The sequence below is a fragment of the Sinohyriopsis cumingii genome, chromosome 6 (genome assembly GCF_028554795.1).
Source record: "Sinohyriopsis cumingii isolate HCF-2022 chromosome 6, ASM2855479v2, whole genome shotgun sequence".
NCBI classification, from domain to species: Eukaryota; Metazoa; Mollusca; class Bivalvia; order Unionida; family Unionidae; genus Sinohyriopsis; species Sinohyriopsis cumingii.
Window position 1 is genome coordinate 71,847,382 of NC_142966.1, and position 27,998 is coordinate 71,875,379.

Here is a 27,998-nt window from a genome sequence, read left to right on the forward strand (position 1 = left end):
TATTCATATTTATTGCAGCTGCTGCTGCTGATGATGATGATGATGGTGATGTTGTGGTTCTGTAATGAAAACAATTTGTTGTCTCTTTAAATACATAAATAACTCTGGTCCACCTGTTCTGTGCCTGTTAATAGTTTTCTTTTTGCTTTAATTTTTAGTGTAGTTAAGTAGAAACAGCACCCGAAAGAGAATGACCTGGCCGTAATTTTCAGTGAAAATTATATAAATATTCTAGCAAAATTATACCAGTTTTAAATTGATCTGCAAGTTTTTATTCTTGTTTGGTTTGGTGCTTTGTTTAACTTTGTTTTGTTTGTTTTTGAGTTTTTGAGCTTTTTCCCCTTATTTTTAACGTATGTACTAACTCTCAAATATAATTGGGGAAGGTGAATCTGCTTGAATATAAAATAAAGATGAATAGATCTAAATATACATAAAAAATAAAGTATATACTGCAAAATAAAATCTGAATTCATTGAAATAGATCCCTAAATGAGTCTCTTACAAAGGAAAGATATATGCACCCGCACTCAATTGCAAAACAGGAAAGATCTCATCATTCGGAAATCATAGACTTTGTCTTGGCTAAAATTCAACTAGACTTAACTTTCAGATGTATGACGAGACCTACCGAAGAGTAAGGGGATTGGTAGAGGAGTCGAGTACAGATAATTTTTCCCAGGCGAAAAGAACTATTAGCTAAATGAATAGCTGTGAAATGGATAACGTCATTGAAATAAGTTTGGAGAGGAAATAATGGAAAATACAAGATAGATGTTTGAAAATATTGAATTTCCAATGTTGCGTATCGAGAGGTAAAAACGGTCCAGAGGAAACTCGCACATGGGTTAAAAATAAAAATGTTTGTATCAATGAAAAACGTATAGATGACAGATGTTTGCATTTGTTGGGGTTGGGGAGGATATCTTAAATATTTCCACCGACAATACTCATATACCATCAAAATACAGCTTGGATAGATATCATGTGATAGCAAAGAAAATCCAAAAATTGAATTTGAATTTAAATACTTCTTTAAATGTGTATGATATATTTGAAGGGTGCAAGTGGCTGCTAAGTGGTTATATTTGTCCCGAAGGGACGACGAAAGCACATCTGAGAGAAAATATATTAAAGCCGCTCAGAAAAGTTGGTACAGAATTACTGGCACAGATATAATCAGACTTCTTCACATTTTGGCCATATTTGCTTCAAGCGACGATCCTACCAGTAGCAATGACTCAATGTACAATTATGTTGGAATAAAAAGTCTATCCAGATTTATGTCATCAACATAACAGATATGACGGGAAGAAATTTGCCTGTGAAAATGCTCTAATTGCTACGCAGACCTAGATCGGCTCACTACCAGCATTAATTCTGAAATGACAACATACACTTGAACAGTGGGTTAATCTGGCCAAAGATTGAGGAAACCCAATAGTTTAATAACGATGATACCGGGGAAGAACTGACACGCCTACACTAAGGTAACCGGGCATGTTAGTGTCCCTTTTGGTGACAAAGGTAACCAGTCCGCCTAGGCCCCTCAGGTCAGTAAATATAAGTATAGGTTCTGCAGCTGATTGCTACTGCCAATTTATATGCCAGCCTTTTCGGACACTCTTTCTTGAGACATAGGGAGGCAGACCCCTTACATAAGGAGGCAGACCCCTTCTGGTAACAAATGTACTGAGGGACCCTACGGTGGCAAGGAGTTGACCCGTTTCCCTAAACAACTTCTTCCCTCGGCAAGCAGACTAGGTAGGGCTGTATGGGTGCACGAGCCAGTTGAGTTCCATGAGATGGCGTAATACTAGATCATTGATAAAGTCTGTTAATTTTGTGTCCGTCGTTAGCTGTATTACTAGTACAGCTGCTTTTCCATACTCTGCCTTCACCATTAGAAAACGTTTATGGTGTGTACATATATGCAGTTATGTTACCGATTATGTGTGCTATATCCCTATGTTATACTGTGTTAATTTTATATGTATTATGTATTACTGTGTGGCCGAAAATACCGAATACATGTGACGCATTGTATTTATATGCTACTGCATTCGTAGGGGAAAATATGAACGAGATTTTCTGAGTAATACTGCACGACATTGGAAATACGGTTTTAGTCCGAAGAAAAAGATTTCATATTTTCCTTTGCAAATACAATAATAAGCTTTTTGTTAAATACTCATTTCGTTTTCCTACGTAAGGCTTAATAGTGAAGGAATAAATTATAAGAAACAAAATAATTGAATGTATGCTCTATTTCAAAATAAATACACAACCGTTGATTCATCAGTACACAGAAACAAGGTTAATTAGCACATAACACCATTTAGCGACCTTTGAACTTCATCGCATTTTCGTCATTAGTTTAACACATTCTTGTTTTGTATAGTTAAAATTGAAATTTAGAGTCATATTGTGAATGCATGCGAATTAAAACAATTTTTCCAGTTGGTCTGGAATGCGTGGATTTCGTTTTCCTGTTGATCTAACTAAAAATTTCTTTTTTGCTTTTGATGGACTGGATTTATTACAACTGAGTTAGTTCAGTACTATGGTCATGTGATTTGAGCAGTGGATTGGTCAACCACACCTCTGTTTCATTTCTGTCATTGATTGTTTGGTATCATAATATGCGATTCGTATTAATTCTTTTTATTGAAATTATCAAAAAGACGCTATGAAATATCATATTCATTTTTGTTTTAAGTGCAGTTAAGAGAAAGTGATTTCAGTTGGAAATGTAATTGAAATTACAGTACAATTTCGCGGAGTACATCAAGTTTTGGAACGAATGATTTGGGTCCTGTCATTCGAATTTGCAGAACTAAGAAAATATATTTTCAGGAAATTCAAGATGCATACATGTAAGTATATTTATTGCCATTCTTATTACCAGCTAAAGAAGACGTGTGTTTATGCTTGTCTCTTGCAAGCTCGATGTTGGGGGGGGGGGGGGGGGGGGGTTTACCCCAAGTTATAACCTGTATGGCCTCTATCGCTGGCCTAACATTGTATCAAAATAGTCAAACGGGAAAATTGCAAAAGCAGTTGTTGTGTGACAGTCCATTTAGCCAGCGGAAATAATACTTTTTTCATCGTATTTACCTATTGGCTCTGGTGCTCCTAGTTTCCTACCAAAGCTTTCAGTTTTATTTTTTCTCGAAGTTATTATTTTGACTGACTTGTCCTTGACCTCGATATGCTTTTCTATGCTATTTGTATAGAACTATAGATCATAGAGAGCGATGTCATAGACTGAACCATTCTATTTGCGAAGAGATATGAATATTTATCATAAATAACTGTTTCAATGATCAGAATGGTATTTTGAATTACTGCATCACTCACGTTTGTTGTTGACATTGTGAATGTCACGTTCATACGTTTGCTTGTTTTGAAAGTTTCGTTTGTGACTCGGTGAACTCGTCTGTATCGTTAACTTAATATTTTCCACTTTCCAATGGACGATAGCTGCTTGTTTAGTTAACACATAAATATAATCAACCAAAAACTAAATCGTCTACTGCATGAATGTACATAGTTTGTTTACAAAGTAGTCCCTAATACACGATACTATTTTTGACACACGTGTCGCGTAGTATGGAAAAAATGGCATATAATAATGTGTTGTATTGTAATGCCATACGGTCACGTCAGTACCTTTCATCAGAGAAGAACCTCTCTGGTGGCCTAGTGGTTAGAGCGTCCGCCTCTGATGCGGGATGTCGTGGGTTCGATCCACGGCCGAGTCATACCAAATACTTGCAAAGATGGTACTAACAGCTATCTCGCTTGCCGCAAAGCATTAAGAGGTTAGTGTTATAACTGGTCTGCCTGGTGTCAAGATAATGTGACACTACAGACAACGTAGCGATATGACTGAAACATTGTTAAAGCTACGTTAAAAAGTCAAAATCACACCCCCATCCACACACACACCCACACACACACACACACATTCATCAGAAAAGAAAATATTACCTTACTACAATTGTTCCCTTTATTTTGTTCCAAATATATATAATTAATCCTTTCATTTCGTCCTGAATAACCTAGTTGTCTTGGAAAATTGTTTTCATTGACATTTTGTCCTTGCTGTTGAGGACTATCAAAAAAGTGCACTTTCTCTAAAAGAAATTTCAAGGAATTGCACTTTATTACAATCATAAATACTGATATTCCAAAGAGTTGTACTCTATTTCAATCACCAATAGTGACATTTCAAAGAGTTGTACTTTATTACAACACCCATATTGATATTTCAAAGACTTTTACCTTTTTACCAACACCCATACTAATATTTCAAAGAATTGTACTTTATTACAATCACCCATACTGATATTTCAAAGATTTGTACTTTATTACAATCACCCATACTGATATTTCAAAGAGTTGTACTGTATTACCATCACCCATACTGATATTTCAAAGAGTTGTACTTTATTACAATCACCCATACTGATATTTCACAGATTTGTACTTTATTACAATCACCCATGCTGATATTTCAAAGAATTGTGCTGTATTACCATCACCCATACTGATAGTTCAAAGAGTTGTACTTTATTACAATCACCCATACTGATATTTCAAAGATTTGTACTTTATTGCAATCACCCATACTGATATTTCAAAGGGTTGTACTGTATCACCATCACCCATGCTGATATTTCAAAGGGTCGTACTGTATTACCAACACCCATACTGATATTTCAAAGAGTTGTACTTTATTATCAACACCCATATTGATATTTCAAAGAGTTGTACTGTATTACCTACACCCATACTGATATTTCAAAGAGTTGTACTGTATTACCTACACCCATACTGATATTTCAATGAGTTGTCTGATGCAGAACAGTAATGGCTACGCTTTCACTGAACAGATAATATATACATGATTGCCAACAGAAATAGATCAAACATACAAAATTGCTATCGAGAAAAGATAGAAGATCCCAAACAGGAGTTTGAACCGTTTACGATGGCTGACTTCATCACTGATGAAATCTTGAGCAGTAATGTCTGGTCGATTTTCAAAACGAGACTTCACCGCTGGACAAAAATACACCCTTGTATCAATTACATGGCACAGAGGTAGCAATGATTTAATCATCAATCGCTCTATCTTATCATCAACAAATTTTGTAAAAGGTTTCTGGGTTGAAGGATGAGGAACGCCTGATGTTAGTGGTCCATTAGAAGGTAAAGATGATTCTTTCGTACACTAAAACTTAAAGATCACTGACTCCGTAACTACAATATCTCACCGTTCTTAAGCACGTAATCACAAATAAGTTCATGCAAACGCTATGGAGCATACAAAAGAGTAATTTAAATTCAAAGTTACTTCCAACAACCAAAACACAACATTCATCACAAATTTAAAGATGTTGTTTTCAGATCAAACAATTTCCATATAAGCTTTTATTAACTTCCACATACAAACAAACACCCTGGGGTGTGTAAATGAATGTTTTGTAAAGTGTTTTTCAGTGTATGTGTCTGTGTGTGATTGTCTGTTTATTTTGACTAAAAAAAGGAACATAAGTAAAATTAAGAACGGAAAATAGTTTTAAGGTGATGTCCCATTCACTTGGTCAGGTGGCGATGTAGGGGCACGTGTAAAATCCTGTCAACTTATGTTCAATTGAAAAGGTCACAGATTCATATTGTACCAGGATCTTGTACACATAGGTCACGTGCAGATATCAAAAGTCTTGAAAGTGCTTAGTTAAAAATAGTTTGTAAAGTGTTGTTACGAGGCAAGAAAACAGACTTTAGTAGATATCTCTAACAGTTACTTCGCCTTCGGTCTCTTTTCAAGTGCAAAACGAATGCACGTCCAACTAGATTTGAAGATGTTGTTCTTGTTCTTTATGTATCTTTTGGTGTTTTTTTTTAATTATTCATTTGTACGTTTATTATACCGACGATTTCAATAAATGAAAGTGAATATATTTTGTGTCATTTCCTTCGATTTCGTGATAGAATTTGTATCAGCAATAAAAATGGTATTGCCTTAGAATGATATGATCTGTCAAAAGTTGCTAAATTATATAAAGCTCTTTTTTCAGAATTGTTTTCGTTGTTGTAGCGGCAGTCATATTGGGTTGGCGATTGACATCTATTGCACAAGTCTGAAAGGCATTTATGCAACGATGCTTTCAATGCTGGTTGGTCATGCTGGACGGCAGACTGGCATAATTTTATATGAATTTGAAATTTCTTAACGCCAAGACGGTCTCGGTCAATGTTGGTTGGTCATACTCGATAATAGGATGGCATCATTTTATATGCATTAGAAATTTCTTAACGCCAAGACGGTCTCGGTCAATGTTGGTTGGTCATACTGGATGGCAGTGCCATCATTGTAGGTAATTTTATGCCAGTACGTCTCAGTCAGTGTTCGTTGATGATGTAGGATAGTAGATTGCCATAACTGTATATACTTTTGAAAGTTCTTTATGCCAGGACGCTCACAGTCAGTGTTCGTTGATGATGTAGGATAGTAGATTGCCATAACTGTATATACTTTTGAAAGTTCTTTATGCCAGGACGCTCACAGTCAGTGTTCGTTGATGATGTAGGATAGTAGATTACCATAATTGTGTATACTTTTGAAAGTTCTTTATGCCAGGACGCTCACAGTCAGTGTTCGTTGATGATGTAGGATAGTAGATTACCATAATTGTATATACTTTTGAAAGTTCTTTATGCCAGGACGCTCACAGTCAATGATGACTGATGGCATTGGAGAGTAGATAGTGGCATAATTATGTATAGATTTGAAATTTCTTCATCCAGAATGCATTTAATATCAAATATGGTGACCATTTGTATAAACGTATAAGGTCTTTATGTCGTGGTGCTTTCTAAAATATTTGGACATTATCTTCGGATTAATTCTTTGGAACTCATACAGATTTTTTTCCAGTGGGTGTTTTAGAATTCATTCCAATCTCTCTTTTTCAAATCAATAATCATATTGCATAATACATCAGAATCAGTTGTAAATTTCTGAAAGAAACATCATACCAGGATTCAGCAAGCCAACTTTATTTGGAATTATCATCGTGATGTTTAAGATATAAAACACAGCAAAGGCTGACGGACGATGCAACACAGACAAAGGAATCTGACACAGGATATAAAAATATACGATTATTTGACCAGGTAAACTAATCGCGGAAATGCGGAGCAATATTAATACATAGGTAGGAACATATTGATAGAAAATGCACAAAACGTCCTTCACCAGCACAAGGGTGACCTCATCTAACCCTAGTTGTGAAAGTAAAATTAAATGTATCTATACAAGACAAAGTATAACTGATGCTGCAGTTTACTTGACGCAATCCTGACGGTAGACGCAAAACATGTGTAGCGTTGTTCCACAAGCTGGCTTGGATATATGGCCATGTGAGGTAACAAGCTGATTGGCATGATCATTAAGACATATATACTGACGTGCAATTTACCGTTACGTTGATTGTACAGAGAGAGAATGTCTGGACTGAGTGCGTGTCCATGTTGAGAAATCTTATGAAAGCAGGACATAGGGACATTAAGCTATAAATACATGCAAAAATGTTGTTATTTGAGGGTCACCTGACATAGGTTTGTTTCCATGTCATCCCGATTGATGAAGGTTTGCTTACTAGGTCAGTACGTAAGTAATGTACTTACCATGTATAGTACTTATTCATGAGTATAAGGGTCTCTTTTCCTTATGCTGAAGCCGTTTCCAATGAAGATAATTAATATTCTGTTCAAGTTACATGAAACTAAAGTTATACTGAAAGCCTTAAACTCGTACACATATATTAACCTCTGAATAGAAAGTCATTAATGTTCAAATGTAGGTCACTTTGATATTTGGTCTCCTTGATAGTTAAGAATCATGCGAGGAACAGGGACCGAGATTAGTGTAGAAAGTATGCCTAACGCTGGATTAACAGCACGAAAACAAAACATGTACATTGGATTGTCGTTACTGCATCTGTTATAGATAATGTTTACTAAGTTAGACGTTTATTACAAAACAATTCTGCCTTTTGAACAAAAGCAAACAAGCAAGCTTTGGCTCTTATACTAAATGAGATCAGAAACCAACAAAACAACGAATAATTTGCGTTAGTAGTTCTATTGAGAAGTATGTCAATGTGACAAATCTTGGGGAAGATACGAAGATAACGTAATGTGTGTGTGTGTGTGTGTGTGTGTGTGTGTGTGTGTGTATTTGGCATTCATGATACAGCCTTACTCTGGTTCAAGTCCTACATGGTCAACAGGACACAAATTGTATCTGCAAATGGAGATACACTCCAGCCCAGTTAATCTATGTTGTGGTGTTCCACAGGGGTCTGTTCTTGGACCCGTTCTCTTCATTCTATACACTCAGCCACTCTCAAGTGTCATAGATCATCATCCAGTGTCTCACCAATTGTACGCTGATGACACCCAAATATACAAATCTAGCCACAAAACTGAAGTTAATGCTACCATTCAAGGTGTAGATAGGTGCATTTCTGATGTGAAATCATGGATGACATGTAACAAGCTGCAGATGGATGATGATAAAACTGAGGCCATTCTGATTACAACATAAAGGCTTTCTCATTCACATCCTTTACCTCAAACAATAAATATCAGCAACACCAACATCAAATTCACACAATCAGGACGAAACCTAGGTGTTACTCTGGACAGTACTCTCACTTTGCACCAACATGTCATGACACATGCAAGGCTGCATATCTTGAGCTGAGACGCATCAGCTCCATTCGCAAATATCTTTCAGTTGATGCCACTAAAACACTTGTGTGTTCATTAGTACTTTCAAGACTGGACCATTGTAACTCAATTATGTCTGGTTCATCTCAATATCTACTCCAAAAACTTCAAAAAGCTCAAAACACAGCTGCTCGGATCATACTTAGAGTACCACGATCAGAGCACACCTCCCCGCTGCTCTGTACCCTGCACTGGCTATCCATTCGATCCAGAATCAAGCACATCATTTGTTATCTGCATTACGTTTCACTGACTGGCTCTAGTCCAACATACCTATCCGACCTCACTCATGTGTACACACCAGTAAGATACTTACGCTCCTCTTCTGACAATCGTATACTCATTATTCCCATTTTTCAAACAAAGTCATATGGTATCACGGTACCAATTGTTTTTCCATATACCTCAATGCTAATGTTTTGTGAAATAAATATACTTTCTGTCCTACTTGGGCATGCATGTCACACACTGTCATATAGAACAATGCTAGATTGTCAATTTGACAATGACATAACCAGGTACTCCATTGCATTTAAGAGAGATAACTCTACTGGAACTAGACAGGGGTAAGAGTTATCTAGTCACAACAAGCACATTTTCAGCCATGTGTACCATATTTTAAAAAAATCATAAAAAATACAAAATATGATCTAGACAGAAATTAACACAAACTCACATGTTGCCAAGAGGCTCAACATTTTTTTAAGCCAAACAGAAAGTACAACTCTTACATAATGCACCAATCACAGCTAGTGTTGTTCTTTAATTCTGAATACAATGTTCCATACACCTTAAGCTCCGCCCACCTGGACTTGCGCAATTGGTACCGTTATACCTATAGCAAACCTTAATTTTTCCAATAATCTGTGAAATAGTTCGGGACTGTATAAGTAACAAATATACTTAGTCTCACTTGTGAAAAACAATTTGATGAGGTACTAACCTATGTCTTATATGAATGTGTATAGAAATGTCATTGAGCTGTTTGAACTATTGTTTTCATACTTTTGCTGCACCATCAAAATCATCTTTTGAAATAAAATGAATTCTTTCAACTATGACTTGTATCTTATTCCTATCAGCACTTATTGAACTTCACATAGGTGATATGGGATAAATCACATTATGTCATATTATGTAATAACTAGATCAAAGGTCAATGTACCAAATAGTATGTACCTGTCCTATTTCAAAATGTACAATTCACCTAAAAGAAAGGAATTTATATTTGTTTGGTAGGTGCAGAACTTAACATCAGAGACAGGTGGACATGACCCAATCTTATTATAAAGTATAAGCTTTGACCACTTTACACTATCTGCAGATACAAGAGGTCACTAACCACCAGTCCTCACACAAAGGTCCACCCACCCATCCTCTTTGTAACACAAATAGTAAGCTTTCCTCCTTTGTAATGTGAATAAAATTGTTTCAATAAGCCAATCAGTCACCACATATAGTAAATCACAGCTTCTAAGTGGTTATGTTGGATTGGGGGGTGAACTTAGGGAAATAAAATACAGAAAAATGCCAAATATAAACACTAAGTATAGCACATCAAATGGAGTTAAAAACAGGAGGAAAGTGTTTATCTAAAAGGGAGAGGTAGCTTATGACAAAGGAATTAAAGGAGGCAAAAGCAGCAATGCTGAAAATGAGAAGTGAAAGTTTGATGACCTTACCTTGGACATATATATGGGGCAGGGCCCAACAGGTCCATGGACAGCCCAATGGCAACTGTGCTATAACATCCCTTACAGGAACCCAAATTTCAAGTGAAGTTGTGTTCATTTCCATCTAATATGAAAGGGTGAATAATTTAGATAATATAGATACATATAAAGTATATTTCTTCTACATAAGAATTTAATAATAATTGGCATAAGATAGAGAGAAACTTATCTCAGATCCAAACAGAACATACCTTATCAGTTTTCAAGCTTGTAAACTTTACTGTGAGAAATTATTAAATTGCTTCTACTTACATTTGCATCAAGATAGAGGGCTAATATAATACTTCACAAATCTTCCCTTTATTTTCATAACCAGTTACTGAAAATGTGAGATTTTATTTCCTTGAAATGTTATGACTGGTGTAAGGGAGATAACTGAATGATATACATAAGGTGTGGTAACCTCTAATACAGTATCCATGTAATATAGATGAGTTCATCAACAACCTGTATTAACTTCATTGCAATTAAATTATCTCAAAATACATTACTGATAAAGTGAGAACCTAACATTTAGACTCCTATATTTAGTGGAGACCTCAAGAGTCGTGTAATTTTAATTTCTAAGATGACGCAGCTCTTTCATATCACATAGTTCATATTTTCTACAATGCCAGCATGTAGAGTGCAGCCTTCCATAACCATGCAGATATCATCTCATGCCAATTTGGATTCTTGCGATGAGATGCAAAGTTTCAAGAACAGTGTGGATTTGAATGGAATGAATACGCACTGTGTGACTAAAATGGTTATCATTCTGTAATGTTGGACCAAACATGGAAATTCCACAAGAGCAGCTTTACACAAAGAAATAGGATTAACTGAAAGTCAATAGTAGATTATAACTGGGCTTATACAAGTGCCAATGGGAAATGCTGACTTAAGGAAACTGTTCTTGTTTGTTGGTATTCACTGCTACTTCAACAAAGGGAATGCAAGAGAACTGAACTAACTACATGAACAATTTCAAAGCAGGAAAGTGTAAAAAAAAGGACAATTAGAGCAGGACAATTCAAATCAAAGTGGGAAGAAATACCATATCCTTAATAAATTACCTAAAAATAACTCATGCCAGAACATCCCACATGGTACAAGTGATCTATCTACAAGTGTACTTAGAGTGTTCTCTATCCTGGTTTATGGCATGTCTTACAAGAACAAGATAGCTGTTTTTGTACACATGATTTTTCATCTTTTGCAGGTAAAATAGCCAATATTTGGCCAAAATCAATTATATTATGTTTACATAACTTATTTTGTTGCATGCATTCCAATCTAGGAGGTAACAGCACATACATAAAGGCATCAGGTAACACAAGCCTATATATATCATAGCTATTGTTATCAAAAGTCCCCATCCAAAGCCAACTTGTGCTATTTTCTGAAGATTTCATACATTTTGTTCTTAAAGAACTTTCAATATTTGACCAAAACTGTTCAGTACACATTTGTTTTCCTACATCAAACTAGTATAGTTCATAAATGCCGCCCACATGTATGCGTTTCTATGGATACACTGTGAGGCTATTCTTTCCTTTAGGTATCACGGTACCAATTGTTTTTCCATATACCTCAATGCTAATGTTTTGTGAAATAAATATACTTTCTGTCCTACTTGGGCATGCATGTCACACACTGTCATATAGAACAATGCTAGATTGTCAATTTGACAATGACATAACCAGGTACTCCATTGCATTTAAGAGAGATAACTCTACTGGAACTAGACAGGGGTAAGAGTTATCTAGTCACAACAAGCACATTTTCAGCCATGTGTACCATATTTTAAAAAAATCATAAAAAATACAAAATATGATCTAGACAGAAATTAACACAAACTCACATGTTGCCAAGAGGCTCAACATTTTTTTAAGCCAAACAGAAAGTACAACTCTTACATAATGCACCAATCACAGCTAGTGTTGTTCTTTAATTCTGAATACAATGTTCCATACACCTTAAGCTCCGCCCACCTGGACTTGCGCAATTGGTACCGTTATACCATATGGATAGCGTTCTTTTGCATACCAGGGCCCAGCAACGTGGAATGAATTGCCCACTGAACTTAGACACAAAGACACAGTGATCACATTTAAGAGTGCTCTCAAAACTCACTTATTTCGACTGCAAAACCAAACTTAAATACCTAATAATGTTTCCTACCTTAAATATTGTCAGCTTGTTTTTTCTATGTTTTCTAATTGCATGGTGTTTGTGTTTGTAATCATATCATTATATGTTTTTTATCTTATAGGTGTTGTGTAATGTTGTAAAGCGCTCAGAGCTTCTGAAGATTAGGCTCTATACAAAGTCATCATCATTATTATTATTATTATTATTATTATATACTACGACCCAACTATTCATACTATTACAGCTTTGCGAACAAATAATCTATTGAAGTTTCAAATGTTTCGTGCTATAAAAGCTTATCGTTATGTATGATGGCCTAAATTGATTGTGTGAATATATAACAGACTGAACTGTAACAAAGGATAATCCGATCCTTACCCAGTATTTTTCTAATAGTGTCAGCACTACATTATCCAAAATCACTCATTCGAACTGCTACAGTTTTGGCACTGATTTTTACATGTAAGGTTGGCAGGATGAGACGCAATTTTGTTCGCAGCATTGTTTTAAATATACCTTTAGATAATTAAGGTACAAACCCTGGATGAAATATACAGATTTTAAAACAGTCATGTTATAGCGCCAAGTGATACGTACTACACCATATTAAGAGAAGATCAGAGTACAAAATGATTAATCTATACTGGACATATAACTGCTGTGACAACAAGCACATTTTGCATCTCTATCAGAACGTACAGTGATAACATGGCAACATAATCAATAATTATGATTCACAAGAAGATAGACATCTGCATTCTGCTGTAGCTTAGTGTTGACTGAAACAGCAAAAAATGGAAGATAATCATCGTACAGTTTTGAGACAAAATAAAACACTTCTGAAAGACGTAATTATTACACACGATTTCCTTTGCAAATTGCATCAGCACAATGTGTTACCAGAAGACTGGATTGAAGAAGTTCAGGTAGGTTGCTTACTTTCATGTGAAATTAAACTTATCTAATATATATTATTTGAAGAAAACAAAGCTGGCTTTCTTAAACCCATATTTCTTACGTTTTTATATCCGGAGGTAAAGTACACGGCTAAACAATTTTAATGAAAAAGAATAGTTTTCAAGCAGCCTGATATCAAACTGACAGAAAATGGCCTACGTGTATTTATTTCGACACGAGTGTTTTGTGTTTGGTAACATTAAAGATGATCCATTTGGAGTGATATTGAAGAGACACCATGTGGATCATAACAACATACTTATTTAATATGATGCTGGCGAGCCGCGTTGGCTCATTTGTTTGCATGCCGGACTCACGACCGAAAGGGTCCCGGATCGAATCCAACCATTGGACCAGCCTGGGTCAGCTACGGTGGCGTGTCATTAGGCAAGGTACTTTACCCAAACTGCAGTGCCACTAAATATCCTACTTGTGTTGCTGTGCTCTAAAGCACCAAACCAACCAAACAAAAGTGATGATGCTTTACTTCACAGGACGCATGCAGCTAAAAACCAGTTTGATAACTGTACACGCAAAGAAGCCCAAGAAGCTCATTAAAACATCAAAGGTGTACATGTTAAATAAAGTGTAACAAGGTTTTCAGTCAGGTTTTATGAGAATTTAGCATTTGTGATTAATGTTTGCGGTAATGAATTCCAGTCTTTGGTTGTTTTAGGAAAAGAGCTGTGTTTGTAGCGTATGGTATCAGTTCGTGCGTATGGTATCTTATAAGTATATTCATTTATTAAATTGTGGTAGAGTATTTTCGCCTTGTTTTCTTAGACCTTTGAAGATAAATACCAATATATTTTCTAGTCTACGTTTCTTGAGTGGTTTCCATGACAAATTATTCAGTAATGAAGTCATACTATCTGGATATATAGTCGTAACTGGATGTAACAAACCTATATCTCGCTTTTGGTTATTTTTTTTAACAAATCTCATATTTTAAAGCCTGGAAATTGGGGAATCCCAATTTTAACTTCCTTTTCTAAAATAGGTCTAACACAACCACTGAAAGTTATTTATTTGTGGACAAAATGACAAGAAGCCGAAAGTACGATTTGTATTGGTGCATATTTCTTTAATTAGAAGATCCCTTTTCAGATGATCTGAATAAGTACCTTTCAATGGATATGATATACTAGTTTTATGGTATTGCTTTCATGTCATTTGCATTATGTGGCAATGCTTTAGGTTGTAATCGCATGCCGCATTTGCGTGACGATTGTTCTTGTTTATTAATGTCATTTTGTAATATCTTTGTATCCCGAGGGGCCTTGTTTGATTTGTAGCATACACAGTCATCTGGAAAGAGACTAATTTGCGAGTCAATTTTAATTACGATGTTATTGATATGTAACGAGGAGATCACAGGTTGACGCACTCAACTGTCAACTTACTTTACGTCATTTTCCATCGGTTATAGGTCGTTTGTTCCATTGTATTTGTTGTTTTTCTGATATTGTTTCCTTTATTTATTTTCTTGATTGATTGAATACCTGTGCGTTCGCTCTTTTCACAAAGTACATGCATTCTTTTGGATGTAGGTCTTCATCTTACTCGTGTTTATACCGAGTCATAGGTTTCAACCGTATCTGATCGAGTATGGACAAATATTCCCAGTTTGTTATTTCCACAGGCAATTGATGCAATGTGCATGTGGTTATTCAGACTCAAACACGACGTCGCCACATTTTAAATCTGAAAGTTAGGCTTCGATTATCTGTGCAAGCCAAAATATTTTATAGCTATTTTATGTGTCCAAAGTTGTTTTTTCAAAGACAATAATTTCATATTCTTTTTATAACACAGAGTATAACACAGGGTAGTGCTCCTTTAACATAATGACCTGTAACCTTAACCTTAAACATAAGACCCACAGTGTGATTTACCTTCAAATAAAGATATATGCGTATATCAATTCTGATCCCTTAATCTCACATGACTTGAAAATAATAGAGTTCAAGGGAAAGCTTCAAATATTGTATCGTGTTCTTGACGATGAAGATACAGTGTTATATCTTTGTACGGGACACGCCTGGCAACGATGGTGTATATATTGAAATAAACCAAGCTTGAACACTAATGAATTGAAAGGAAATTGTGAGGGAAAAAATAAATACCAAACCGATGCTTTGTCTTTATAATGTATATATTATACTGAGTCATGACCATGAAGATATAAAAAAAAAAAACAATTGGCACTTTTCTATGATGTACAAATGTACAAAATTTCATCTTTCATTTTCAAACGGCTTTACTATTTAGAGATTCGAAAGGAAAGTGTGAAGGACTTAATAAAATACGTATGCTGTTTCGCCTGCCTCTCACAAAAAGGAAGAGAAGAATTATATATATATATATATATATATATATATATATATATATATATATATATATATATATATATATATATATATATATATATATATATATATATATATATTTCATCTTGTGGACTATATATTTCATTTATTTTAAAAAGTTTCATATTATATGTTTGAATTTATCTTAAAAGTTTGAAATTCTGAAAGAATTTACTGTCGCAATGCTTGCTTTCATTTTGGCACTTAAAATTTAATTGGCACTGTCTGTATTCATATAATCTTCCGCTATAATAGTTACACTTATATCAACGTAATCTATGTCCACACTGGGTGTAAAGAGACAAAAGGGTTTTGGACAACAATACATTAATGTCACGAAAGGACCGCTACTATGTCAGCTGAAATAGTTCTGTCAAATAGGAGTTTTAAAGTCCTTTATGTGGTGTGATACCTGAATGGAAGTAATGAATAAGGAATATAAAGCATATCAAATGAAATTTGCTGAATGTGTACCAAAAAAAACACAGAGTAAAGTATCAGAATTCTGGTTTAGCAGTAATATTAACAGTTTTTACATTCCAATCATTTTGTAATAATAATAATAATAATAATAATAATAATAACAAGGATAATAATGACAATAATAATAATAACAATAATATTAATAGTAATGATACTAAATGATAATAATAATAATGATAATAATAATAATAATAATAGTCTCATGCAATGTGCATTCGTTGTTAGCTGCTATTTTTCTTTTCCTATTTACTAGTTTATCTGCTTATCCATTCCTTGTTCAGGTAAACATCAATTAATACTTTATGAAACTGTAAGTAATTTGGAAGACCATATTAAAAGGGTAGATGGAAAATAAATTTTCGGCTAGACTTTATATAGTTTAAAGTAGTTATGGAGTATTATTTGTATTGAAAATAAATTAAAATGAAAGTACTGGGCATTGTCAACATACAATAGTTCATTTGTACAATTATCAGTTAAAACTTTTAGTTCAAAATATATGTGAAAAGTATTTGGTTTCACATGCTGTGAACAAGTTATTTCATGGAACATGTCCTGGCTCACAACTCGGAAACTGTTAAGATTCCAACCCTATATTAATAAATTAGAAATAATCACGATTATCACAATATAACACATTGCATGACTTGATTTTGTCACCCAGCACTTTCAGTGACCTATCTGTAAATTTAGTCCCAGGTTATATTATTTTGTTATTACTGATGTTCATATTTATTTGGAAAGGTGTAATTGCCTAAATATGTTTGCAATTTTTGTTTCATTTTTGGAAATGTTGCCTTTAGTTGGCACATATAGCCGTAAATATGTTATGCAGTTACATAACACACTGCATGCATACATACATACATACGTACGTAAGTACCTACATACATACATGCATGCATGCATGCGTGTATGCATACAAACATACATACATAGATACATACATACATACATACATACATACATACATACATACATACATACATACATACATACATGTATTTTGTTCAGTATTATATATTTTGAAGTGTGTCCGTCCTACCTGTCAAAGCTGCATTTTTTTATCCAGCACTTTGTGTACACTCCGACATTAAAAGTTTTAACACAAGGTGGTAACACTACTGGTGAAAATTGATGAGTGTTGCCAGAAGAGTGATACCTACATCACAGATGAGACAACAAAGACTAGTAAAGGGTTTTTAATATTCGCTGAATGGGCTACATGTATTTCCATTTCTAGAACAAGGCAACAGCATCAGAACAGACATATACATTACTGAAATTACTACCAAAAGGGGGACCAGATGCATTTGACAGATTTATGCTTGTACTGGAGGAAGCAGGTTGTTACTGGATGGCTGAAACACTAAGGTCTGATCTCGATGGCATCAGTACTTCACAGCAAGGTTCAACAAAATGTGAGTAAAACGTATTCAATTTCATATGAACCGTCTTAATTTCCTCTACAACAAGGATCCCTTGTAATATCTTTTTGCCAGCTACCACAGATTTATATGGGGTTGTTGAGGTGAAATCTTGATTACCTGTCTGAAGATTGGAAGAATGAAATGACATATGCTATATGGAAAAATGAAAAAAGAATTGTTAATTAGATAGTGCTTGTAATATCTCTATGTCTCATTTAACATGAAAGCAAGAAAGCAAAAAAACAAATTTTTCTGTTTTCAAAAGCTAACATAGCTTTAAATAACATAATCTAGATAAGGGTTCAAGAAATTTTTATTCTCTCTCTCTCCAACTGCAGCAATTTGTTCATGTACCAAACATTACCCACAAATTATATACAACTTGCAAACTTTAACCAAATAACACAAAATGTGAGTAAATTATTAACAAGTGCCTATACACATGCCTACCAAATTTCATTTGCATCTGTAACACAGATTTTACGTTGTCTTGACTTGCAAAATATGCATGAAAAAAGCAATAAATAGAAAAAGCACAAATTAATTTAGTTAGCAACACATTAAAACATGTCTTAAAACACATCCAAACATGTCTACAGAATTTCATTTTTCAAATAATTTCATTTTAGTAATCATTTTGCATGCCTATCTACATATGTAGTATGCCAGGCATGAGAAATCTACGGTCCATAGGCCACATCTGGCCTGCATCCTGGTATTATACAGTTACATTTACATCAAATGGGTACATTTAAAAAACACTATCCAGTCCACGTCCTGGATGCTGCTGCACATATCTTGTGGTAATGTATCAAAACAGAGTCACTCACTGTGACAAATTCCAATCAGATACATAATTTCAACTTAAGATACATGTTCAGTGATACTTTGGCAACTAAAATTAGATTCATGCTGAAAATATAGCCCTGGCAACTAAAATTTGATTGATGCTCAAATATAGCCCCAATATAATTCTTAAATGATGTTCATTTGATGAATAAATGTCAATTACTGCACCATTAATTGAGAAGGAACCCAAATGTGCGTGACAAAATCATTATTTTACTTTCTTCCTACCCAGTTTATTGTTATTATGTTTTGTATAGTCAATAAGGATAAGAAGATTTATTTCTCAATTAAATTAAGTATACTAATTAATAATGCTGTCACATTTACAAAATAATTTTGATGTTGAAATGAACAATCACTATTCAGTCATTTTTAAAAGGAATGGGGAATATTATCTACCCATCTGCGTGCTTGTCAATTCATGTAGACATACTTAATGCCATGCAAATCTTACAGTGTTCAAGACTGAAGTTAAAAGATTGGATATGATTGGAGAATTTCTGTAGATGGGAATAACTGTTAAACCTTTTGGTTCATCCTTTGGGCGTATGACTACTGGTTGGGGCGGACATGCCTCTACACAAATGTACAATAACTTCCCAATCATTAGTATTGTATATGTGAGAATTAACATTTGCATTTACTGGCTTATGTTTCAACACATATGATATAGAGTTTTAATGAGAGAGTTTAGTATGTGCTAAAAGTTTATCTACAGGTTTGTAACCTCTACGATGGCTTGAAAACTGTTGATATTGCCTGTCTATAACCACATATGCAATTACTGGATATATCAGGATGAAATGAGACTGCAAGAATTGAACCAATTTCTTATTATGTGTCACGTTTGCTCAGCCCCAGTTCATAAGTCGTGTATAAACTAAGGTATTATTACAAGCCATGGTTTGATGTCTAAACACTGAGGTAGGCTAAAGTTAATCTCTTACGCAAGGTTACCGTGACCAGAAAGAAGACCCGACATCGTGAATCGACACATGTGTTGGATCACGCGACTTCCCACCTATGTGTTACGGCTTTGTCCTTAGATCAAAGAAACCGCGAGGGACCGGGGCGTGTTCTAAATCCGTCTCCACGTGGATAGACAGTGTTAAGGACATAGTCCGCTAAATTTGATTGGATCGGGTCAAAGCGACACCCAATCTGAATTGTGGTAACAATTTCGATCCGAATCATAACGTCTTACTAGCAAGCGAAAATTTAGTCTCGTCTAGGAAGATTGCTGAGCAATATACGGTTACCCCGAGGAAGCCACTCGTAATTTGGCGGTGAAACATAGAGAGGAGTTTCTAAGGAAAGACAAAGCTTCGTAAAGGTCAGTAAGTTATTTGCTCGATTTTTGCAGACTATTACAGCATTGTAATTGTAATTATGTGTTATATGTATACTTAACTACTAGGATCGTTTAGTATATAGAATTACCTTTGTAGTGTTTTATTTACATGCGTATTTGAGAAATGAACTTGAGTATTATGTACAGAATTATGTAGATCTTTAGCTTGTGGTCAGAATTAATTTTGTAATTCACCATTATGTTACTTCGTAGTAAACTTGTGCATTTATTCATGTGAAATCTTAGATTTTACACATGCTTGAATTGTGAATTTGAAAAATGTTTGAAGTGTGTAAGATTAGTTAATATGGATGTACGGATATATCAGAGCATGGACATTTGAATATTTGTATACTTTGTATGAGTTGTAGTATAAAGCAGTGCGTCTGATTGCTGTGATATTGTTTAGTATAATGGGATTAGGAATATGTACTGATGTGACGCAATTTATTGATGTATGCAATTGATACCGTGCTTTTATTACGAGGTTGTTTTACCATACAAGAACGTATGAGTATTTCGATGTAAATGAATGCTTGACCGATTAATTTAATAGCCGTTGTCTGATGATAGGCTGGGTGTAGTGTGAGATGAGAGGGCTAAGAAAAATATTGTACCGTCCTTGTGTTTTCACAGGAAGCTTTTGGGGGACAGAAATTCCGGTTCAGTTGAGTCCCAAGTCTCTAAGAGAGGAGACAGAAGTGATACTGCCAGAGCAGTCTGAGACGAGAAGTCTAGTCGGTGGAGATAATCGAAGAGGAGAAAAGGGAGTTGTGGAGGAGACAGTGGAGAAGGAGGAGGACTATAGAGAAGTCAAGGAGGAAAAGGAATTTGGAGAAGGAATTGGAGGAATAGAAGAGAAGAATATACAGATGAGTAGAATACAAGGACAGGTGGAAAGCAATAGCGGAAGGAGAGTACTTGGGAAATTTTAATCATTTGACTATTTAATTGTCATTAAATTGTTATTCGTTGAATTTCACTTTTTTGTATATTCAATCATTTTACTGTCGGCATTGCTGACTGGGGGCTCAGAGCTTTATATCTATCTTTCACTAATTTAACTTCCTAGGTGGGAGTTCTATAATAATTTTAAAAAAATACTGAGAGTACCCCACCCTTACCATAACACACCTAGAACCCGCACGCCACAATAAGCTTCACTGGAAGTAGATAATAAGAAAATGTACACTTAAAAGAGTGAAAAAGTCACACCTATTTCTGCTACTAAAACATACTATTTTCTTCAAAAATTAATATTATAAATATAAGTAATGACCATAAATTATCATATGTGAAACTTTTAAATAACTGATATTTTATTGTCTCTGAAAATACTGTATCTTCCTTCCCTGTACAAAAGTCACAGTTTATCCATGTTTGGAGTTTTCTTGTGATATTCGTTATGTAAATTTCTGCTTTGTCATCTTTCAATAGCTTTAGACAAAGGAAATCAATGTGACCTGGAATCTGATGTATGCCAAAGTCTGAATCAAGCAAACCTCAGGGTTATATATGACAAAATGCAATCACTTCTCCATCTGGCCGAATATGAAATGAATAACAATGCTGAAAGAACAACTCCTTGTTGTAGTCCTGGCACAATGAATTTTGAAACTCTTGACAGATGCATGGATGATATGAGTGTACGGGTTAATCAAATGGAAACTGATATTAAATCATGCTATGCTATAATTGGAAAAAGAGGAGCAAAGCTATGTGTGCTTTTACAGGAAAAATTGGAAGAAATGAGACAAGACTGTGAAGTAAACTTGGAGCGATTTAAACAATCAATATCAAAGGAAGCAGAGATGTCACTTAAAGATCTTGAAGAAAAGAAGAAACAATTGAGCATTGAAAAGGAAATGGAAGGTAAAATTCTTGATAAGATGAACAATGAAATGAAGAAAGAATTACTGAGATTAAGGTATGAAAATGCTATGTCAGTAAAAGAATTACACCATAAGCTTGAACTTAAAGACAAAGAATCGGAGCTAAAAGACAGGGAAATAGAGCAATTAAAAGAAAAGCTTCAACACCATATTGAACATGGAGAAAAACAAAAGACTCTAGATGAACTGAGAAAGCTGCTTCACCCCAGGAAAACTTCTGGTAGTCATGGCATTCTTGAAGGACCTACCTCTGCTTCTGATCCCATCAAAGCGAAGAATGATCAGTCACAACACGACATGCATAATATTACCATTAGAGAATTTGGTAAGTTTTTAATGTATTTTCTCAAATGTATCCCTTGAATGCGTGTCGTTACTAACCTGACCTACTCTGAGTAAAATATCAAACTTTTATGAATGATTACATAGCTCACCATTTTGGAGTCTCCAATAGGTGACGTGAAATGTGTCCATGCAGCAAATATATTAAGATTAATGTGACTTTGACGACAAAAATCTTGATCCTGTGACAGAGCATTAGAGACACATAAAACAATAAAAGAACATTACATTTTTTATCAGAGAGGTAATATAACGAATTGAGAAAAAGAAGAGATTTTTTGTTCTTTTTTAAATGATTGCTTTTAAATTCTGCTTCACACAATATGATCATTGCCCCGCCCTAGAAACCAGATTATACTGGGTCAATGCCTCAGGCTTGGAGTATTTTCTGAGTGTCAGCCATTATGGTTAATATTAAAGGCATAGTTCATGCATGTCACAACACATGATGGCCTCGTGAAATGTATCGAAATTCCTGTACTCATTCACATGTACAGTACACGTTTAATATGTTGAGGATAACATATCCCAATATACAATTTATAGACATTGATATGGAACGCGTACTATACTACCGCTCGACATGGCCCTGATCGCGCCCGCTTAATATGTAAGAGCAACGCGCTGAATGGAATACTACCTTCTCATTGGCCAACTGAAAATAAGTTACAATTAAATACAGGACGTCATTTTCTTTTAACCAGTGAGAGGATAGTATTCCATTCAGTGGGATCTCACTTGCATATTAAGCTGGCGCGATCACAACCATATCGATCAGTAGCGTGGGGAAAGGTATGATATTACGTCAAACTTTTGATAGGATACACAGTCGAATGCCTGAGCTAATTATCGGTACCAAATTTATTCAGCTACGAAAAGCGTAGCTTGAAATATCAGCGTTTATTTCTTAAATAGGTTCCGCGAGCAAGGAAACAAGTGTAATTCCTTGTAGCTATTACATAGTACATGTATGGCAGGTCAATTGTAAGCAACGATACTAGCCCCTGTGACCAAGATGCATCCCCTTGCTATGTTTCATGGTTCTGTGTAGGACATGATGGCATTATTGTATAATGAGTTACTTCCCAAAAACAAAACAAACATCAGTAAAAGGCGAAATGCAAATTGCTCTTGCAATACTGGCATGAACAGTTCTTGGCAAAGGAACATCAAACACAAAATAGAACCACAATCAGTAAAATATGGACCAGAACGGCCTGATTCTGTATATGGAAGTATTTCTCTTCTATTGACATCCCCTCACCAAATCTCATGATTCTTGATACGATAGTACGTACATGATGGGTTAGTACTTACACAGCGTACAAAGAAAGTCAGGTGGTGATAAAATATGACATATAGGATAATGTGAACTTCTTTGCTGCAAGGGGGTGGTATAAACAAAGATGCAGACAAGCATTTATTATGATACTTCTAGCAAGAAAAGTCCTTAAAAAATAAACATAACATTCAAAATTGAACACAGTCAGGACCAGATCGGGGTTGGGCATCTGTGGTTTCCAAACACGCCCAGGCTTAAAAACAAAACGTATGCATACACTCAAACGTAAAGACACCTGTCACTTTAAATATGACCATTGTTTTATTCTTGCTCACGTTTATTGGGTATTAGACACACTCTGAGTAAATTGAAACAGACTTTTGTTTTGGTGCCCTTTCGAGGAAAGTCGGTGCACTTTTGAAATTTTGGACCACTACACCCAAACACTCGACATTGTCCGGCCCTGAACGGTAAAGCGCAGATATGACCCATGCATGTGATTAAGCGATTATATCATTAGACTTCAAACCAGTATGGTTCAATTCCACAATTTTGAAAGAATACTTTAATTAAATCCAAAAGGACAGGTATAATTTTGTGAATTCAACTTTGCTATATGTTTATTCTTTGTCTTGTTTGTCTCAGTTTTGAAACTGCCTTTCACAAAGACTCACTGTGAGTCAGAAGTGCTTTGGCTAGTTCAACAAATCTAGTGTTACACTGTTGTCAGTTGTTTTACCGCTATCTCAATCACTCTCTGACACACACTATCCCTTTCTGGATAAACTTTAACAGGTCGTACGGTAGCTCTAGCTCTCTCTCTCTCTCTCTCTCTCTCTCATTTTGGAATCATAGTAACAAAACAATTTAAGCAAATCGTTCTTGTAAGATGCTAGTTGTATCAAAATGGCTAAAGCACATTGTTTTCAATTACACAGTGATTAACAACCTTAAAATGACATCAGAGTTGAATGTGTTTTTATTTTTGATCAATGCGAGATCTTTCTATAAAGTTGGTGCAAACGTCATAAAGAGAAACTGTGACAAACATTTTTTTTTAAAGAATGTTTTCCCAGAACGTAAGTCTTACAAATATTCAGAAGGAGTTGAATTAATAATACATTTGTGACAAAGGTCATTGTTTGATTAAACAGCCAGTGGTGTCACCTGGGTTGGTGTCACCCTGTGGGGTAACTCATGATGTCACCCCCTTGGACCTCCTTCCTGCACAAAAATTCAAACAATTGTATAGACAGCCATTTTAGTGTCACCCCCTCTGATGGTGCCACCCGGTGCGGTCTGCACCCCCTACTGACGCCACTGTAAATAGCTCTTCTTAATTGAAGAAAATGGGCGGGATTGTTTTGTTTTCAGTGACTTAATAATTCAGTAAACGTGTAATATTTGAAACTTCGTCATTAATTTGGAACAAGGTTTATATTATCAGAGGGCAATTCAAAAACTCTTTGTTTCTTTATAGCAGCAAATTATTTATGTTTTGTTGGGTCTGTGCACTTCGTAGTTATTGCTGTTCGATCAAATTTGTTATTGCCTTGATTGTGAAGATACAGACTGATATTGCTTTAGGCGTCAGATTGGTCACTGCTCAGAATGTCACCAGCATAATTAATGTATGAAAGCTTTCCATTTCCGTTTAAGTAAGCATGATAAAAAAAATAAAAAAATAGCGTGAAAATAATCTTAAATAATGATAAAGCACTCCAGTTGCTTTAAATTAATGTCATTGAGGTTCATATATAACTGTATGCATATTATTTCTATAGTTTACTAGGTTGTATGAAAATTAAGAACCCCAAATATGGAAACTACTGTCATTATAGATATAGACCAGTAATGATTGGTATAGGTTTTAACGCCATTTTTCAGCACAAGATCGGCTATACATGGCGGCCAGTATTAATGGTGGAGGAAGAACCCGGGAAAACCCCGGAAAGAACCACCGACCCACGAGAAGCTACCGGCAAGATTTCTCACATATCCACATTGGCCGAGCCCGAGACTCGAACCGAAGCAGACAGAGGTGAGATGGCAGTGATCCTTGAGAGAGGGCGCTTTAGACCACTCGGCCACTCGGGGCCCCATAGACCAGTAATGATAAATGTATCTCAGACATCTTATAATTCATATCATAGACTTAACAAAACATTAAAATATTTTACAAATTAGTTTAGTTTAGTCAGATGATACACATTAAATATTTTGAAAATATTCTACTTCTTACATCAACTCAGTTGGTGCTAATCAACTCAGTGTATGCACATCAACTCAGTTTATGCACATTAACTCAAGTTATGCTAATCAACACGGTGCCATTTAAATATAACATGAGAGTCAAAGTGTTGATTGGCTGATTGAAATTGCACGCGAAGACCAAAATTTTCTTCCGTAAATCATAAGACATGCATAATTTAGACTTTTGAAAATGACAAGTATATTAAACATGAAATACTTTAGTGTCGATGGCAAATGTTCGCAAATTACATTTGACAAATCACGTTTTTGAAAACATGACATATTCCAGCTATTTATTATATTTGCAGGTAACGTCCAGCAAGCGGCTGTTGACAAAGCCGAACATGAACTCTCTCTGATAAACAGCTGGCTTGTAAAGCTATACAAGAGGCTTCGGTTTGAAACGAGACAGGACGAAGATGGAGGTTTTAGCATGGCTAGCAGCCGGATTCCCCTTGAGACAATTGATACTGAAATATCTGTTTTACTACGAATAAAACGAGAGTTGGAGAAAAAGATCAAGCAATATGAACAACTGGCGCAAGTAGAAGATACCCAGTCTGGTAAGAAAAACCCGTGCATCGTTAATGCGAAAAGAAGCAAACAGGAGTCTGAAAGTACTCAGTTAAGAAACCAGGAAAAACTGATCAAATCTGAACCTGCAGAGAAAAATCCTTTTCAACATCAGAGCGACATATGTTTAAAATCAGAGATGCTTATTCCCGCAATGGAAACATTAGGGGTGTCAAAAGTTAAAAAAAACAGAGATCACCGTATGAGTAGGACGAATTTGAGACCTAAAGCTAAACGACAAGCACCAACAAAGAAAACCTAACATGACAGTAGTCCCTTTGCAATGCATTATTAAACCTTTGCAAGTCCTGTACAATTAGCCAGCAGACAGGTGTCTGTAACAAAGAAAAAAATGTTTATTCTGTCCATTTTATCTAACACTGCAACAAAACAAACTATACAGAGGGTGAACTATAAATATTTCGTTTCATATTTTAAAGACATTGTGACAGTTATGTTGTCTTTACGGTTTAAAAATAAAAATTTACAAAACATATATATTACATTTGGTCCAACTACGTAATATGTTTCAGTCCATTCTTAAATGTATACAAGCAAGTTTTTTTCAAAATATATTCTTGCTTTCTTTTTTCTTGTGTTTTATGTGAACAAAAATGTGATTTTTAAAGCAAGTTTACATTTTAGAGGTAATCACCAGTCATTGCTTACGTATGTATGCTTTTCGTTCAGAAGAAGTAATTGTCTTAGGATATCTTCAGTACCTAATCTTGCTTGAATAAAATGCTGATTTTATAGTATTTGGTGATGATAACTAATGTAATACTGATTATATTTTTTATTTATAAATTATTTTACAATAAGCAACAAATGGAGATGAGCTAAAAATGTATGCATTTATATTTCATGAGTCGGAGCAGTTTTACATGACTATTAAAACTTGACTTGTAAATGTACATATGTAAATTTACGTGAAATATCTGTGAAAACATTTAATTATGCAATGCTCACTCTACTCAATTAATTTATTAGCTCTTGTTATTGCCTTTATTAATACTTTCGTTCATGAAGTTTAGCTACACAGATTTCACAGTGTAATAATCTAAGGATATCAGGAGCCCATACTTGTCAGTGTATTCCTCTTGTTTCGTTTTTTAATGATATTGCTTTCCAGAAGAAATGTGCTACAATGCAACAAAGCTGTAGTTGCAGGTGTTAAGATTCTATTGTTTTAAACTAAATAAGAGAAAAGAGCTAAAACAAACACTTTTGTAACGCTCAACAAATAATTCATTTCCATAGAATATAAAGTAAATATTTAAAAATAAGTTTCAGTATTGTGATTTATATCCAAAATAGTCCTTACAATTTTATCACAAGCCCAGCAGTATATAGCATTTCAAATGAGTTCTAGTGTTATTCCGAATAAAGTCTAATCATTTGTGTTGATGTGCTAATAACCTTGAAAAGTGTTGATATGCTAACAATCCAAAATGTTTTTAAATGAATTCAGAGTAATTCCAAAATAATTATTTAGTCTTAGAGTTCATAATCACCCTGTAATTCTAATGAACAATTTAAATAA

The 27,998-nt window shown here is 34.9% G+C and overlaps 1 protein-coding gene across 1 annotated transcript; it reads left to right on the forward strand.

Annotated features, from left to right (window-relative positions):
- The first annotated feature begins 13,225 nt into the window (after nucleotides 1-13,225).
- LOC149797185 (uncharacterized) lies at nucleotides 13,226-27,997 on the forward strand. Its single transcript, XM_089960363.1, has 4 exons — nucleotides 13,226-13,600; nucleotides 17,727-17,904; nucleotides 21,551-22,330; nucleotides 26,191-27,997. The coding sequence occupies exons 1-4, from the start codon at nucleotides 13,469-13,471 to the stop codon at nucleotides 26,715-26,717; spliced, it is 1,617 nt and encodes a 538-aa protein (XP_089816489.1). The 5' UTR covers nucleotides 13,226-13,468; the 3' UTR covers nucleotides 26,718-27,997.
- The last annotated feature ends 1 nt before the right edge of the window (nucleotide 27,998 follows it).

What these genes read in the sequence shown, in the direction of transcription:
- LOC149797185 (XM_089960363.1), top strand. Translation starts at nt 13,469, where the DNA reads ATGGAAGATAATCATCGTACAGTTTTGAGACAAAATAAAACACTTCTG. An exon ending in ACTGGATTGAAGAAGTTCAG is followed by an intron (nt 13,601 to 17,726) that starts GTAGGTTGCTTA and finishes TTCCATTTCTAG; the next exon opens with AACAAGGCAACAGCATCAGA. An exon ending in TATTACCATTAGAGAATTTG is followed by an intron (nt 22,331 to 26,190) that starts GTAAGTTTTTAA and finishes TTATATTTGCAG; the next exon opens with GTAACGTCCAGCAAGCGGCT.